Source organism: Microtus oregoni, unplaced genomic scaffold, assembly GCF_018167655.1.
Source record: "Microtus oregoni isolate MIOR12 unplaced genomic scaffold, Mior012 000015F_ref0000493, whole genome shotgun sequence".
NCBI classification, from domain to species: Eukaryota; Metazoa; Chordata; class Mammalia; order Rodentia; family Cricetidae; genus Microtus; species Microtus oregoni.
The window spans coordinates 22,362,807-22,376,195 of record NW_024543074.1 but is presented as its reverse complement, the minus strand read 5'-3'; the positions used below and the strand labels follow the sequence as shown (position 1 = coordinate 22,376,195).

Genomic DNA, 13,389 nt, shown 5'->3' with positions numbered 1-13,389 from the left:
GCTTATCTATAATCCGGGCACCCAATAGGACTACTGCAAGTTTGCGGCCAGCCAGGGTTAAACAGTGAGTTCCAGGCCAGCCAAGACTATGTGGCAAGACCTTGTCTCAAAAACAAAACAACAAGGTGGCGCACGCCTTTAATCCCAGCACTCGGGAGGCAGAGGCAGGTGGATCTCTGTGAGTTCGAGACCAGCCTGGTCTACAAGAGCTAGTTCCAGGACAGGCTCCAAAGCCACAGAGAAACCCTGTCTTGAAAAAACAAAACAAACAAACAAACAAAAAAAAACAACAATAACAGTAACAAAAGAAGTACCAATGGCAGGGCTTTTCATAGCTCTACCATACATAGGCACAGGAGGGGAAGGCTTAGCTGCAGAGTAGCAGCAGACATGCTCCCGGCCAAAGGGGTCTAAGGGCTTCTTCTGTCCTTAACTGACCCTGGCTGATTCCATGAGACTGGAGTATTGGACTTGTAAGTACCTTTCAAAACTACGTGCTTAGTCCAGAATTCCTCAGACTTCCATTCCCGACAGTAAGTCATGAGCCCGGAGAATGTAAGCTCTTGTCTCTTATCCATCCCCTAACCCCCACCCCCAAACAATCCCCCACACAAATATTAAGATCCGAGCTATCGGGGCATACATCTGTAATCCCAGAACTCAAGGGGATTGTGGCCTGAGCTGCACAGAGTGAGAGAGAGTTACAAGACAGAGGAGATGCCGGAGAGAGAAGAGAAAAGGAGCGAGCTGTCTGAGAAAGAGGAGCCTGGACACCTGCACTTTAAACAGTGCCTCTGGTGACTTCTTTTTTTAACTGTGTGTACACGTACGTAACTGTGTGTGGGTATGTACACGAATGTGGGTGCCTGAGGAAGCCAGAGGCACCGGATCTGCAGCTGGAATTACAAATGGTCACCTAACTTGGGTGCTAGGAACCAAACTCAGATCTTCTAAATAGCAGCGGCACTTAATGGCTGCAGGCCCATCATCGTTCCAACCTAACCCTCATCAGCACTGAGTGTTTTGAGATGTGCTGGGAAAGTTCAAACAGCTCTTTCCACAAGAGAAGAAATAGAAGCCAAGGGTCAGGAAGTCACCTGGAAACATCATGGGGAAAATTGCCCCCTTTATTTATTTATGTATTTATTGCTTCCTCTGTTCTACTTTCTAACCTGAAAAAAAGAAATCAAACTAATCGATATTCTTGTATTAAGAGGAAAAATGTCAGTTGCAAGAAAGCAAATGTCAGGTTGAGCATTATTGTGGTGAACAGGTTCCCTGGAGCAAGCAAGGAAGGAATCCATAGACTTAGAAGCTTCTCAAACTGTTACCAGAGCCCAGGACGGATGGGGGCGCCTGTAGGAGAGCTGCCTACCTCAGAGATCTTCTGGAACTGGTTGTTGGACTGGCTGCACTTCTCAGCTGTCTCCAGAGCGACTTTATAGTTATCCACAAATGCTTTGTACACACCAAGCTGGCTGGCCTGCAGGGAGGAGACAGAGATGTGGGGAGTGGAGGGTGGGAATGGGATGGAGAAAGGATTACTGAACGGAGGAATCACCCGAGTTCCTGAAGCCCCCTTAGCACTCAGAACCTCTAGCTCAGCTCCACAAGACTTGCTGGAAACCAGGGGAAAGGCAGAGATGAATATACTACAGTATCCCTTTGAACTTGACAGTTTCCATGGAAACTAGGTTAGCAAGTGGGTACTGGGAGTGGGGAGGGCAGGGCAGGGCTTTTGTTGGCATGCCAGAAATTCTACATAACACTTGCTTTTTTTTTTTTTTTACTATTTTTTTTGTTAGTCTTTTTGTTTTTTCCTTTAGTACCATCAAGGTCTTTCAGGACTTGAAGTTTTTAATCCCTTGTACTTCTTTCACACCTTAGAATTAAACCAGAACAGGGGAGACAAAGTAGCCTCAGGCCCCTTCTCCATTCTGAGTCCCACTTCCTCAGCCACCAAGGAGCCAGATCCCCTGCCTTTACTATATGCCTACATGCCACCTGGATCCTAACACACCTGTCCTGATTGGCAAAGTCTCATTGCCATTATGAGGCGAGGATGGGGCTATTATCCTTTCTTCAAAAAGGAAAACTGAGGCTTGCTAATTTAATTGCTTAAATATTTATGGTTGCTCAACTATTTCTTTCGGCTGTTTACAAGTATTTCCTCTGGAGAGAACAAAGAGTAGGCGTGAAAATTAAAGCTACAATTTCATGCTATGTCCATTTGAAGATTCAAAATTTAGAATCTGATAGCATTAAGCTTTGGTTTGAGACCACAGACTATAGTTATGTCAAAACAGCTAATTTGTCAGTGACTAATCAAATTGACCACAGGCACAGCTTCAGCCTATGACTTAGCAAATTAACACAAACCTATGTTGTCTAATACAGTGGCTGTGAGAAATATATAAATACTGAACATGTACAATGTGGCCAGTGCAAAATTGACGTATGTTACATGTAAGAACCCCACATTGGAGGCATTCAGGAAGCAGAGGCAGATGGGTCTCAAAGCCAACATGGTCAACACAGCCACTTCCAGGACAGCCAAGAATACACAGTGAGACCCTGTCTCAACAAAACAATAACAAATCCACACTGAATTCCAAAGACCTGGTATATAAAGAGAGTATATAAATTATCCCCTACATAAACATACCTTTTTAAATTTGTTTTTTGAAACAGTGTCTCAGGCTTCGAGGCTGGCCTCAGACTTGCTACGTAGTTGAGAATGACCTTGAACTCTTACCCATTTGCCTCCACCTTCTGAGTCCTGAGACTACAGGCAGGTGTCATCGTGCCTAGTCTCACAGTCCCCCCCCATTATTTTTTTTAAGTTTATTTTATTTTGTATGTGTGAGTGTTTTACCTGCATCTACGTCTGTGCACCACATTATAGGCAGTTGTAAGCCACACTTTGTGGGAACTGGAAACCAATTCTGGTTTGTCTGCAAGAGCAGGAAGCACTCTTAACTGCCCAGCCAATTATCCCAACCCTTTAAAAGAATTTTTATTATCTGTATGTGTATGATGGAAGTATGTTGAGTTCAAGTGCCCATGTGCCACAGCATTCAGGCTAGGAGACATTTCAGGGGCTGGAGAGATGGCTTGGCAGTTAAGAGTACTGGCTGCTCTTCCAGAGGACCCAGGTTCAATTCCTCGCACACACACAGTGGCTCACAACTGGCTGACTCCAGTTCCAGGTGATCTAAAGCCCTTTTCTAGCCTCAGCGGGCACCTATGTGGTGTACAAACACTTATATGCATAAAACAGTCAGCAGTCAGTTATATCTTTCTATTATTGTGGAATCCAGGGACTGAACTCAGGTTGTTGGGTGTTAGCCCGAGTCATCTCACCAGCTGTGTGTCTGTGAGTCTCCCTCTCCCTTTTCTCTCTGGTCTTACTGTACTGTTCACCTAGCCTCAAACACCTAAGTTCAAGTAACCCTTTGGCCTCAGTCTCCCTGGCAGCCTGAGTCCAAGCAAGCACTGCCACGCCCACCTTGTATTTGTTTGTTTTCCATCTTCCTGGAGATCAAACCCAGAGCTTTGGGTATGGGACACAACCACCTTACCATGGAACTATTTCCAGTCTTTACTTTTAAAAACTATGGTTCCTAGTACTGGGAACATAGCTAAGTGTTAGGGTTTGCCTATATATGTGAGGCCCTGGGTTCAAACCCCACTACTGCTTTTTTAAAAATTGGCTACTAGGACATTTCAATGTATATATGTGGGTCCAGAAGACAGCTCAGCGGGCAAAATAGCTTATTGCACTGAGTTCACTTTCTAAAGCCACGGTAGGTGAGAATCAACTCCTGAAAGTTGCCCTCTGACCTCTACACACGCACCACGGCTGCCCTCACATCTAAAGTCTCTCTCAATTAATAAAATAATTAAAAAATTATATGCTACTCACGACCTATTTCCATTGGCTAATAATGCTCTTGGAAAACCTGGACATGACTGTGCCCAAGGAGGCCTGAGCAAGGATCCTCACGGTAAGAGAGGTGAGCAAATGCCCACAAACACAGGAACTCTGACAGACATGGTTCAGATGAATGAACACTGGCATGTATCAAACCCAGTGGTGACTAAATAGCAAAATGCATACACATACGCACCTGCACATTTTAAAAGTGCATGCAGGGAGGGAGGGGGAACTGGGACTGGTACGTAAAAATAAATTAATGAAATTTTTAGAAAAGAACATGCAGTATCATAAGAATATGAAATACCAAAAACAAACAAACAAACAAACAAATTGCAGTCTACACAGCTCCATATAATTCCCAGCAGGCTGCTTCAAAAGAAAAAGAGAAAAGAGGAGCAGACTTCACCTCTGTTTATAATACTTCGTATTTTTTTAAAATTTTGTTTATTGTTTATGAGTCAGGGTGTTATGTAGCTCAGGCTAGTCTCAAATTCCCTATGTAGCCAAGGATGACCCTGAACTCCTGATCTTTCTGTTTCTGCCTCCCGAGGGCTGGAATTACAGACGGGCATCACTGGACCTACACCTGACTCCTCTTTTTACTTTTCATTTTGAAGTAAGACTTCACTAAGTTGCCCAGTCTGGCCTTGAACTTGTAGTTCTACTGTCTCAGCCTCCTGGCTAAAACTTAACTTTTATTAGACAGTTTCCCTGGGGGAGGGGCTTGTAAGATGACTCATCGGGTACAGGCACTTGCCACATTGCTTGCTGACTGGAATATGATCCCAGAATCCACGTAATAGTGGAAGAAGAGAACAGATTCTATACACCCTTCCCCAATCGCCCATACACACTATGCACTCATACAGATAATAACTAATAATAATAATAATAAATGTTTTATAAGAGGGAGGGAAGAGGAAGAAAAGGACAAGTAAAAATAAAATAAGAGAAAAAAGGAAAAATGTCTCTGCTGATTCCCACATCTGTTACTCAGAGCTGCAGGCACAGTTGTCGACTGCATTATCCTCTAGATTTTCTGGTTTAGATTTTTTTTCCCACTGAAGTAGCGACAGGACACAGCTGCTGCAGGCTTCCTTGGAAGCTTCTGCTTCCAACTAAGGTGCTGGGAAAGTATGTTGCTCCTGTGCCCCACTCAGGTTCGCTCTGTTCCTTCAGGACACAAAGGCTGGGCGGGGGGCCAGGCTGTAGGGAGGGGGCTGCCCTTCATGGAAGCTGGTGCGGCTGCCCTTGGTACAGGGAAGCCAGAGGGGAGAGCATGAACTGGGCCACTGAGGAGGAGAAAGGTCCAAGGAAAGTTCCTGGTAGAGGGCTCAAATGCACTTTTCCCCAGGAGCTCCACGCCGCAGGAGATGTCCCAGACAGACACTTCCAAAGTCAGCACAGTCTTCCAGGAAGGGTTCCTCTCCCTCTGTTCTCAGGATTTTTCTTTTCTTTGTTTCAGAGTCTCCCATACCCCAGCCTGGTCTCAAACTCACTGTGTCGCTAAGGTGTCTTTTGCCTCAAGAGTGCAAGGACTACAGGTGTGTCCGACCACACCCAGTTTTATTTAGAGAAAGGGACTGAACTCAGGGCTCTCTGCAAGCTAGGTAAACACTCAAGCAGCTGAGCTACACCCTGGTCTCCTCTATTACCGTGAGAAAGACAAAGCATGGGACCTGTGCTGCTACCCTCTAGTAACCCAGAAGCCACCTGTGTGCAGGGGTCATGAGCCCTGCCAGGTACTTTCATCTCCATAGTTACCCTCGACTGGAAGGCCAGAGGCTCAGCCTGCCGGGGGTCATTAACTGGGAAGTGCAGGTTGCTTGGAAACAGGAGTTTGGCACTGGAGTGATCTCATAAAACAAACAGCAGAGATGCTAATTTCCTTCTCTTGGTAATGGATAATCAAATACCCAGAGACTTCATCTGAAATAAACTGTCTCCAGATGCCTAGCTTGCTCTGGCTCCACCCAGGCCTTGCCGAGCAAGCAGCCTCAGGATGGCAGACATCCATCCATGATGCTGGGGTTTGGGGACAGTGGGAAGCAAATTCCTAACTGGACCAGTGGAGCTAAGACCAAGGGGACTCTGGGTTCGAATAACACAGAAAGAATGGTAAAGCTATGCTTGGTAGCTCACAACTGCAATCCCAGCACTTGGGAGGTTGAGGCAGACAGAGAGTAGCTGGTTCAAGGTCAGCCTGGTTACAGAGACCCTGCACCAAAAAGCAACAAAAACATCAAACTGGAGAACTCTGCCTCTCCACTCTCACTACCTGCCTTCCCATCAGGGCTTATGGTTCTCTATACCTGTGAAGGTTGAGAAGTGGTTGCCTCAAACCAGTCATCTCATATTCTGTGAACAGGGAAGGATGTGTTTACCATCCCTGCACTAAGCGAAGCAGTTCAGGGTCCTCTACAACCAGAAGGATGGCATTCTGGAAAACAACACCTCCTGAGTACCTTTGCCTAAAACAGCAGTAATGACAACAGCAAAAACAGCAGGCGTTTCCAGTTCCTAATTCACTCCTGCCAATAATCCAGTTGACTATTAATACCTCTCTTTATAGAGGAGGACGCTGAAAACAGGAGGCAGGGTAAGCTGTCACGGGGCTTCTACAGCAGAGATGGGATTCAAAGCCAGCTGTGGCTCTGTTGTACTTGCCCCACAACACTTGTGACTTAGGACTTGGCTGTATCTCCTTCAACACTCAGGTTCTCCCCAGCCCCAGTCAAGGTCACAATGCGTCTATCCATCCACTCATTCACTCATCCATCACTGAGGTGGTTCTGGAAGTCTAATGAGAAGAAAATACAGACTGTTCCCAAGTTTATTGCTTCGGGTGGACAGCTAGTTATGTGTTCATAAAGGACAAACACAGGGCGTGGAAAAGCTTCTCTAAGGTCATTCTAACTTGGGAACAGACCAAGGAAAGCTGAGGTAGATGAGGAAGGCCTTTTTATGTAGACAAAGCCACAAGTCTGTAGCGGTCAGGAAGTGTGTTGGCATAAGAGGGTCTCAGACAGAGCTAGGGGAGAGAGTGTCATGGAAGCCTTGGCGACCAGAGGACTTCTGAGAACATCTTCAACACTAAGCTTTGCTCTTCCCCTCTGAGCAGCAGCACGGAAAGCTGGCTGGCTGCTGGTGCTCTCTGCTCTGGGATCAACCATCAGTCATCACCATAGCAGTCCAACTGCTTCGTTTTGCAAAGACAGCTCTAGGATGCAATAGCCCCCCCACCCCCCAAGGTCTCAGGTGAATGGTCCTTCTCCTGAAGCCTGTCATAATGCCTCTTTGTCCACAGAGAGATAGAGGACCTGCATCCTGGCAGAGGAAGCTCCATTCCAATTCTCAAAGGACACCCCCATCCCCATACATATGAAGCAGCATTCCCCCAAAACACTCACACACTTGACCCGTCTCCACTTCTATCCCTAGAAACACTTTCAGGGCTCCTCTAGGATGGGCCCAGTTGACTGAAAGAACACAGGCCTAGACTGGCCTCCAAGAGCTCAGCGATAATCCAGGCCTCCAGAGAGCCAAGAAAGCCAGTGAGCAATCCTTTCCCAAGGCCCTATTCAAGCACCAGTCTGTTATGGAGACTCACCAGCTTCTGGAAAAGGTGGCCCATGGTGACTTGGCTGTCCCATTGCTGCACCTTGGGGCAGAGGTTGTCGTAGAACTCCTTGTGGATCTCGTAAATATCCTGTATCTTGTAAAAGATGGTCTCAATCTGCTGGATGGTGAGCACGGGCTGGGAGGTGGTGGCTGTGGCCTTCAGGGGTTTCATGGGCTGAAGAAGAAGAGGAACCAAGTGCAAAGGTGGGGATGAATAAACCAGAGTGTTGGCAGGTCCCAGGCGATTGTGACACTGATTGACACGCAGTGACGCCCAAGTCCTGCCTAGACATGGCTGCTGCTAAAGGCAGAGCACCTGAAACACAGTTTCTGTCTCAAAGCTGTTGTCACAGGTCCCAACAAGCCATATGCAGAGGGAACCTGACAGCAGCAATCTGCCACAGCAGCCACAGCTTGTCCCTTCCCCCATATGAGCTCACAACCTCTAGCCCTTGGCCCCTATGCGTTCACTGGTCCATTTAACATGTCCCTAGTCTCTTCCACAATGGCCTCATGTCCCAGTCATAAGCCTCTTTGTCATGCTTCAGTGGACGGGAGTGTTGCCTGGGAGTCCAGCTCCTCGGCTGCTTCCTTTTGAGAAAAAGAAGGCAGTTCTAGCACTCAGGAGGTAAAACCCTGAAGAGACTCAAGACCAGCTCAAGCCGGTCTGTAACAGTAGGACTGTGTGCAGCAAGGCCGAGGCAGGAAGACTGCAAACCAGCCTGGGCAGCAGAGGCTGTGAGAGTCTATCTCAAAACAAAACGGAACAACTGGCTGAGGTTCACTGGTGTCTCAGTTCTCACTTGGTGAGGGAGAGGAGCAAGGACACACATGCCACCCTCCCGCTTCCCACATCCGTGGCAGACATGCAGACATCGCTAAGCGAGCAGGATCTTTCCCACTGAGTGTGTGTGGTTTTGGCCTCAAGACTCTTTCTCAATGCCTGCTGATATGAAAATGAAAGCAAACTGTCATCCTTGCTTATTGCACCAAGATCATCAGGGCCCACAAGTGGAAGGGACAGCGTAGATGGTAACTAAGCCCCATCCCTAAGCACTGCCTCGGGACAATGGGCTCTGGGTGCATGCCTGTGGTCCTAGCTGCCCAGGAAGCTGCGGCAGAAGGGCTGCACCACTATAGGAGCTTGATAACAGCCTGGAAAACAAAGGAAAACCCCCATCTCGAATGTTAAAAAATGAATACACACTATACTACAGTGGGCTAGGAGACAGGGCATAGAAATATGGGCAGGGAGGGCACACATAACCAAGAAAGCAGCCTACGGAAGATATGACTAATATTCTTCCATCTGATGGCAGTACGGAAAGGGGTCTCCAATAGCCTGTGTTTCCCTGCAGACCTAGGAGCAGTGGGGAGATGACGGATCTAGTCTGGGCTTACCAGGCTGTCGACTCTCACAGGAGGAGGCCTGAGCTGTCTAACAAGAGAGCGTGGCTGAGTCAACTGCTGAAAGAGCTGGCCTGATGAGATCACCTACACTGAGGGAAACCAGCTCTCCCTGGCTCCTTCTGTGCTGTGACAGCCAGCCTCAGGGGGCCACAGGAGCCAGCCTTCCAGCCCCACTGTACTCCAGCTTCCCCTATCTGCTCACAAGAGGATGCCTCAAATACCCAGACAGTATCTGACTTCTGAATCTTTGTCCTCCACATTCTATAAAGTCCAGATACAATGACAAAGCCAGGGTCAAGAAGACCCACTGACCCTCTTGACACCAGAACCAAGTGACCTTCCATACCAAGTTCTCACTAGAAAACAGGATGGGAGTCAACCTGGGTCGGGCCAGGCAGTATGGCCTGGAGCCCTGAGTCTGTCATTTAATAGTCGATACCCCATTTCTGGGTGTATCGTCACTTTACCGGCAGGTTTCTGCGGAACTGAAACGGTAGATCAAATATCAAACGTCACACATTACATAATGTACCTAGGGCCTGGAGAGATGGCTCAGTGGTTAAGATTGCTTCCTGCTCTTGCAGAAGACCTGAGTTCAGTCCTCAGCACCCACATGATGGTTCACAACCATCTGTAACTCCAGTTCCAGAGGATCTCCTGCCCTCTTCTTGCCTCTAGCTGGTACATGCATGTGGTGTGCATAAACTCATTCGGATATGCATGCATACACAAAAAAATAATTAAAAATCTTTAAGGATAATAAAGTATCTAGTACATGTTTGGCATATAGAAGATAAGCAATACTGTTATTCATCCTGTGAAAAATGAACCAAGTCCCAGACATAAGGACAATCCCTAATACCCATTGGAATGCCTGGGACACATACAATCCCAGTTCTCATGGGGTTTCCAGTCTAGTAGAGGAGACAAATGAAACACAAGCCAATGATCCAGCATCTAATTATACACACCAGTAAATGTAATGAAGAAAATAGGTAAAGGACCCCCTGAGGCAGGGCAGTCAGATGGCTTCTCCAAAGAGGGAACAATGACTCTCAGAAACAGGGAGGCCTAAGGGAATTGCACTCACCAAGATTTCCTTGATGGCTGATCTGGAAACAGAAACACACTTGGTGAGAGACAGGAGCTGAAGGTTGTCAAGTCTACTTGCAGTGGGAAAGGAGAGGAGAGGAGCTGAGGCGGGGCTGGATGGACCACAGGGTGGGGTCAAGCAGAGGGAGCACAGCTTTGACCACACCGCTGACCATGCAATGACCCGGCATTCTGCAGAGGGATTTCAGTGGAGGGAGCAACAGAAGCCTAGGATGTGGGGGAACATTTTGATGATCCCTGATCTCCTTTCTTAAAAAAATTAGACTGTATTTGAAAAATGGATTGAAACAAATCAAACAACATGGTAGCCAGTGTAAGGCAGGATAATCCCAACTTGGATCATAAAATCCCAACCAAGTGGTTTCAAGACTATGCTGGAGGGCTGGAGAGATGGCTCAGCCGTTAAAGGCTAGGCCCACAACCAAAAATAGAAGACTATACTGGAGCAGCGAAGTTAGGGTTTCAAGGAGAAGGGACATCTAATGGGGCCTCTGAAGCTGGAGAGAGCTGAGCAGGGGGAGAGCTGCATGATCACACAGACAAGGGAGCAGGGGAACCAGGAGAAAGGCCACTACTCTCCCATGCCTAGGTGGAAGGATACAGGAGACTCCCCTTCAGATGTGACATCACAGGCTAGCTACCCTCTTCATCTCTAAGACCCAATGGACAGGTACAAATTGCCACAGAACTCCAAAGACACTCATCCTTGCAACTTGGCACAACCCCCAGTGTGGAGGGAGCAAAGTAAATAGAACAGTCCTGGGAAGGCCAAGATTTCTCAGAAGCTGGCTGCTGGGGAAGCACACACTCATCTACCTCCTACACCAAGACAGGCCCAACAGCTCTGCTTCCTCCTAAACTTCCCACTGTCTACAAAAGGGGAAGAAAAGTACTCTAACCAGGACCAGTCACACGGACCAGCCTGCACTGGAGGCATGAGACTTTCTCACCAGATGAGCGACTTTTGCTCTCACCCCCATTCTCCACGGGGAAGGGGGAAAGGCTGACTGGTCCTCTGTCAGCTATTTTTATCTCAAGACTTACATATTGGCCTCTAGGCCAGTCCCCTCTCACTGAGCTTTGACCCGACACTGCCATTAGGGCCAGGGAGCTAGCACACACACCGGCCACCTCAACTCTCCTCCCCGGTACAGCTGTATGGCAAGGTTGTTCTCAGAGAGAACCCCTGGGTGATCTCAACTCCAACCCTGGGAGCTTCTCCCAGAGATAGGGCTGGGCCAGTTCTGATCTCACACAGTCATGTCTGCTTTGTCCTCCAGCAAGTGGTCTTTCGAAACAGGAGAAAGAAATCTGCCCACTTCCTCCACCTCCTAGCCATGAAGGTTTGTCCCCTGCCAGGCACAGTTAGTTACTAACCTAGCCGCATGCTCAGGGAGGAGGTGTAGTTAACCTATCATGCAGATAAGCAAGGGGAGACGCCCCAGGACTAAGACAGATGGAAACAGCAAAAATGAAAGGCTAAGAGAAGGAGGCAATGGGGCTAGCTGTGGCCACCACGGCTCCAAGGTGAGATGGACTGGAGCAACAGTCCACACCTGCACAGGACCTATGTACAACTACAACCCATCTAGTTTTCTCTTCTTTCTTTTACAGCTCCATCCTCTATCCCCAAACCTGGGCTCCTGGGCTTCAGGAGTAACAGACGTGCATCAGGAACAGTGGCCTCGAAAAGATTACTAACTATGGCCCTAGTCAACACCCAAGGACTCGGGACAGAGCCTGGTGTGGCTTTCTCTTTCTCTCTTTCTGTCTGCGTGAACAGTCTGTGTACAGTCTTAGGTACACAGGCCTAGTCCTTCGCACAACAGGAAGTACTGAGAGGAAAACAGACACACTGCACTTCCAAGTCACTCCCTGATGGATAAGGGCATCTGTGGTTAAGAGGAGAGGGAAAGAAAGCCAAAGAAACAGTTTTGCCTCTAAGCTAGACCACCCAGGAAAAGCAGCATCGATCTCCCCAGTGACTGAAAGGGAAGGCCTCCAAATCTGTGAAGGTATAGGAGAGACTGAGAGTCAGAGGTTGCGGAGAGCCCAGCCCACCCATTCCCTGGGCCTTCCAGCAATAAACCTTCCCACCGGTCTCTCCCCGTCCTGAATGGCCAGAGTGAATGGGGTGGGAGTGGAGGGGTGTGCGACCACACAGCAGTCCTTGTGCCTTTGGGATAGGAGCTGTGCGGAAGATGTGGCAGGGAGACTCCTCCCAAATCTATCTTTGCCCAGATGAGAACATCTGATAAAGGAAGTTGGAATGCAAGGAGGCACACCTCTCAGGAGTACATCCTCCTCCACTGGGGGTTGGGGGAACCCAAAGACTCCTACAGCCTCTGGAGTGCTGGGATTTCAGGCACTTACCATTATACTTGGCAAGACATGGATTTTCAAACTCACTGTTATCTAGAACACAGGAGGCAGAAGCAGGAAGATAGTTCAGAGTTTGGGGGTCAGCCTGATCTACATAGCAAGACCCTGTCTCAAAACAAAACCAAAAAGAACACAGAAGCTTTCACCTGTCTTTGCTCAGCTCTGTAGGAAATAGTAACTGTGCCAGGTAACATACAGGCCTTTTTCTAAGAACTGAGTACAATGGATTATCTTCACTACAGTCCCATGCAGAGTGATATTTGTGAACCCAGACTTCAGACAGAAACAATGAAACACAGTCTTCCCACTGCACGCAGGTAGAGTGTGAAGTGGGGGCTCACAGCCAGGTGGTCCAGTCCTTTCAGATCTGCACTCTGCTAGTAATACAGTTTGGGGTACAGGTCTGTCTGCCTCCTATCTTTAGTACCCAGCTACGTTCTGTAGGATCACCTGGCCTACTCAACCCAGAGAGGGAGACAGGTGTCAATGTAGCAATGTTTTGCTACTATTAGTTAGCTGTGGTCATCCATGCTCTGAAAACACTAGTGTTCGGACTTTCCAAGGCAGAAGCCATGTTATGATTTTTATTATGGTATATGGTTACCATTGTTCAACTTTATTAATTATTGTTAATAACTTTTTTTTGTTGTTTTTTTTTTTTTTTTCGAAACAGGGTTTCTCTGTGGTTGTGGAGCCTGTCCTGGAACTAGCTCTTGTAGACCAGGCTGGTCTCGAACTCACAAAGATCCGCCTGCCTCTGCCTCCCGAGTGCTGGGATTAAAGGTGTGCGCCACCACCGCCCGGCTTGTTAATAACTTAAGGTACCTAATCTGCCTACAGATTTGTACTCATAGGAAAATACATAGTATACCTAGGATTCAGTGCTATCCTGGGTTTTGCAGGCATTCACAATGGGTCTTGGG

General features: G+C 47.8%; 1 protein-coding gene across 3 annotated transcripts in view; it reads right to left on the bottom strand.

Moving 5' to 3' along the window:
• The window catches only part of Abr (ABR activator of RhoGEF and GTPase), a 145,776-nt gene that overhangs the window by 55,494 nt on the left and 76,893 nt on the right, over window positions 1-13,389 (bottom strand). For all 3 annotated transcript variants that reach the window (XM_041665666.1, XM_041665665.1, XM_041665667.1), the window contains 2 exons: window positions 7,551-7,736; window positions 1,376-1,483 (listed from right to left, as the gene is read on the bottom strand). In XM_041665666.1, the coding sequence (XP_041521600.1) occupies window positions 1,376-1,483; window positions 7,551-7,736 (294 nt within the window). The remainder of the gene's footprint in view (window positions 1-1,375; window positions 1,484-7,550; window positions 7,737-13,389) is intronic.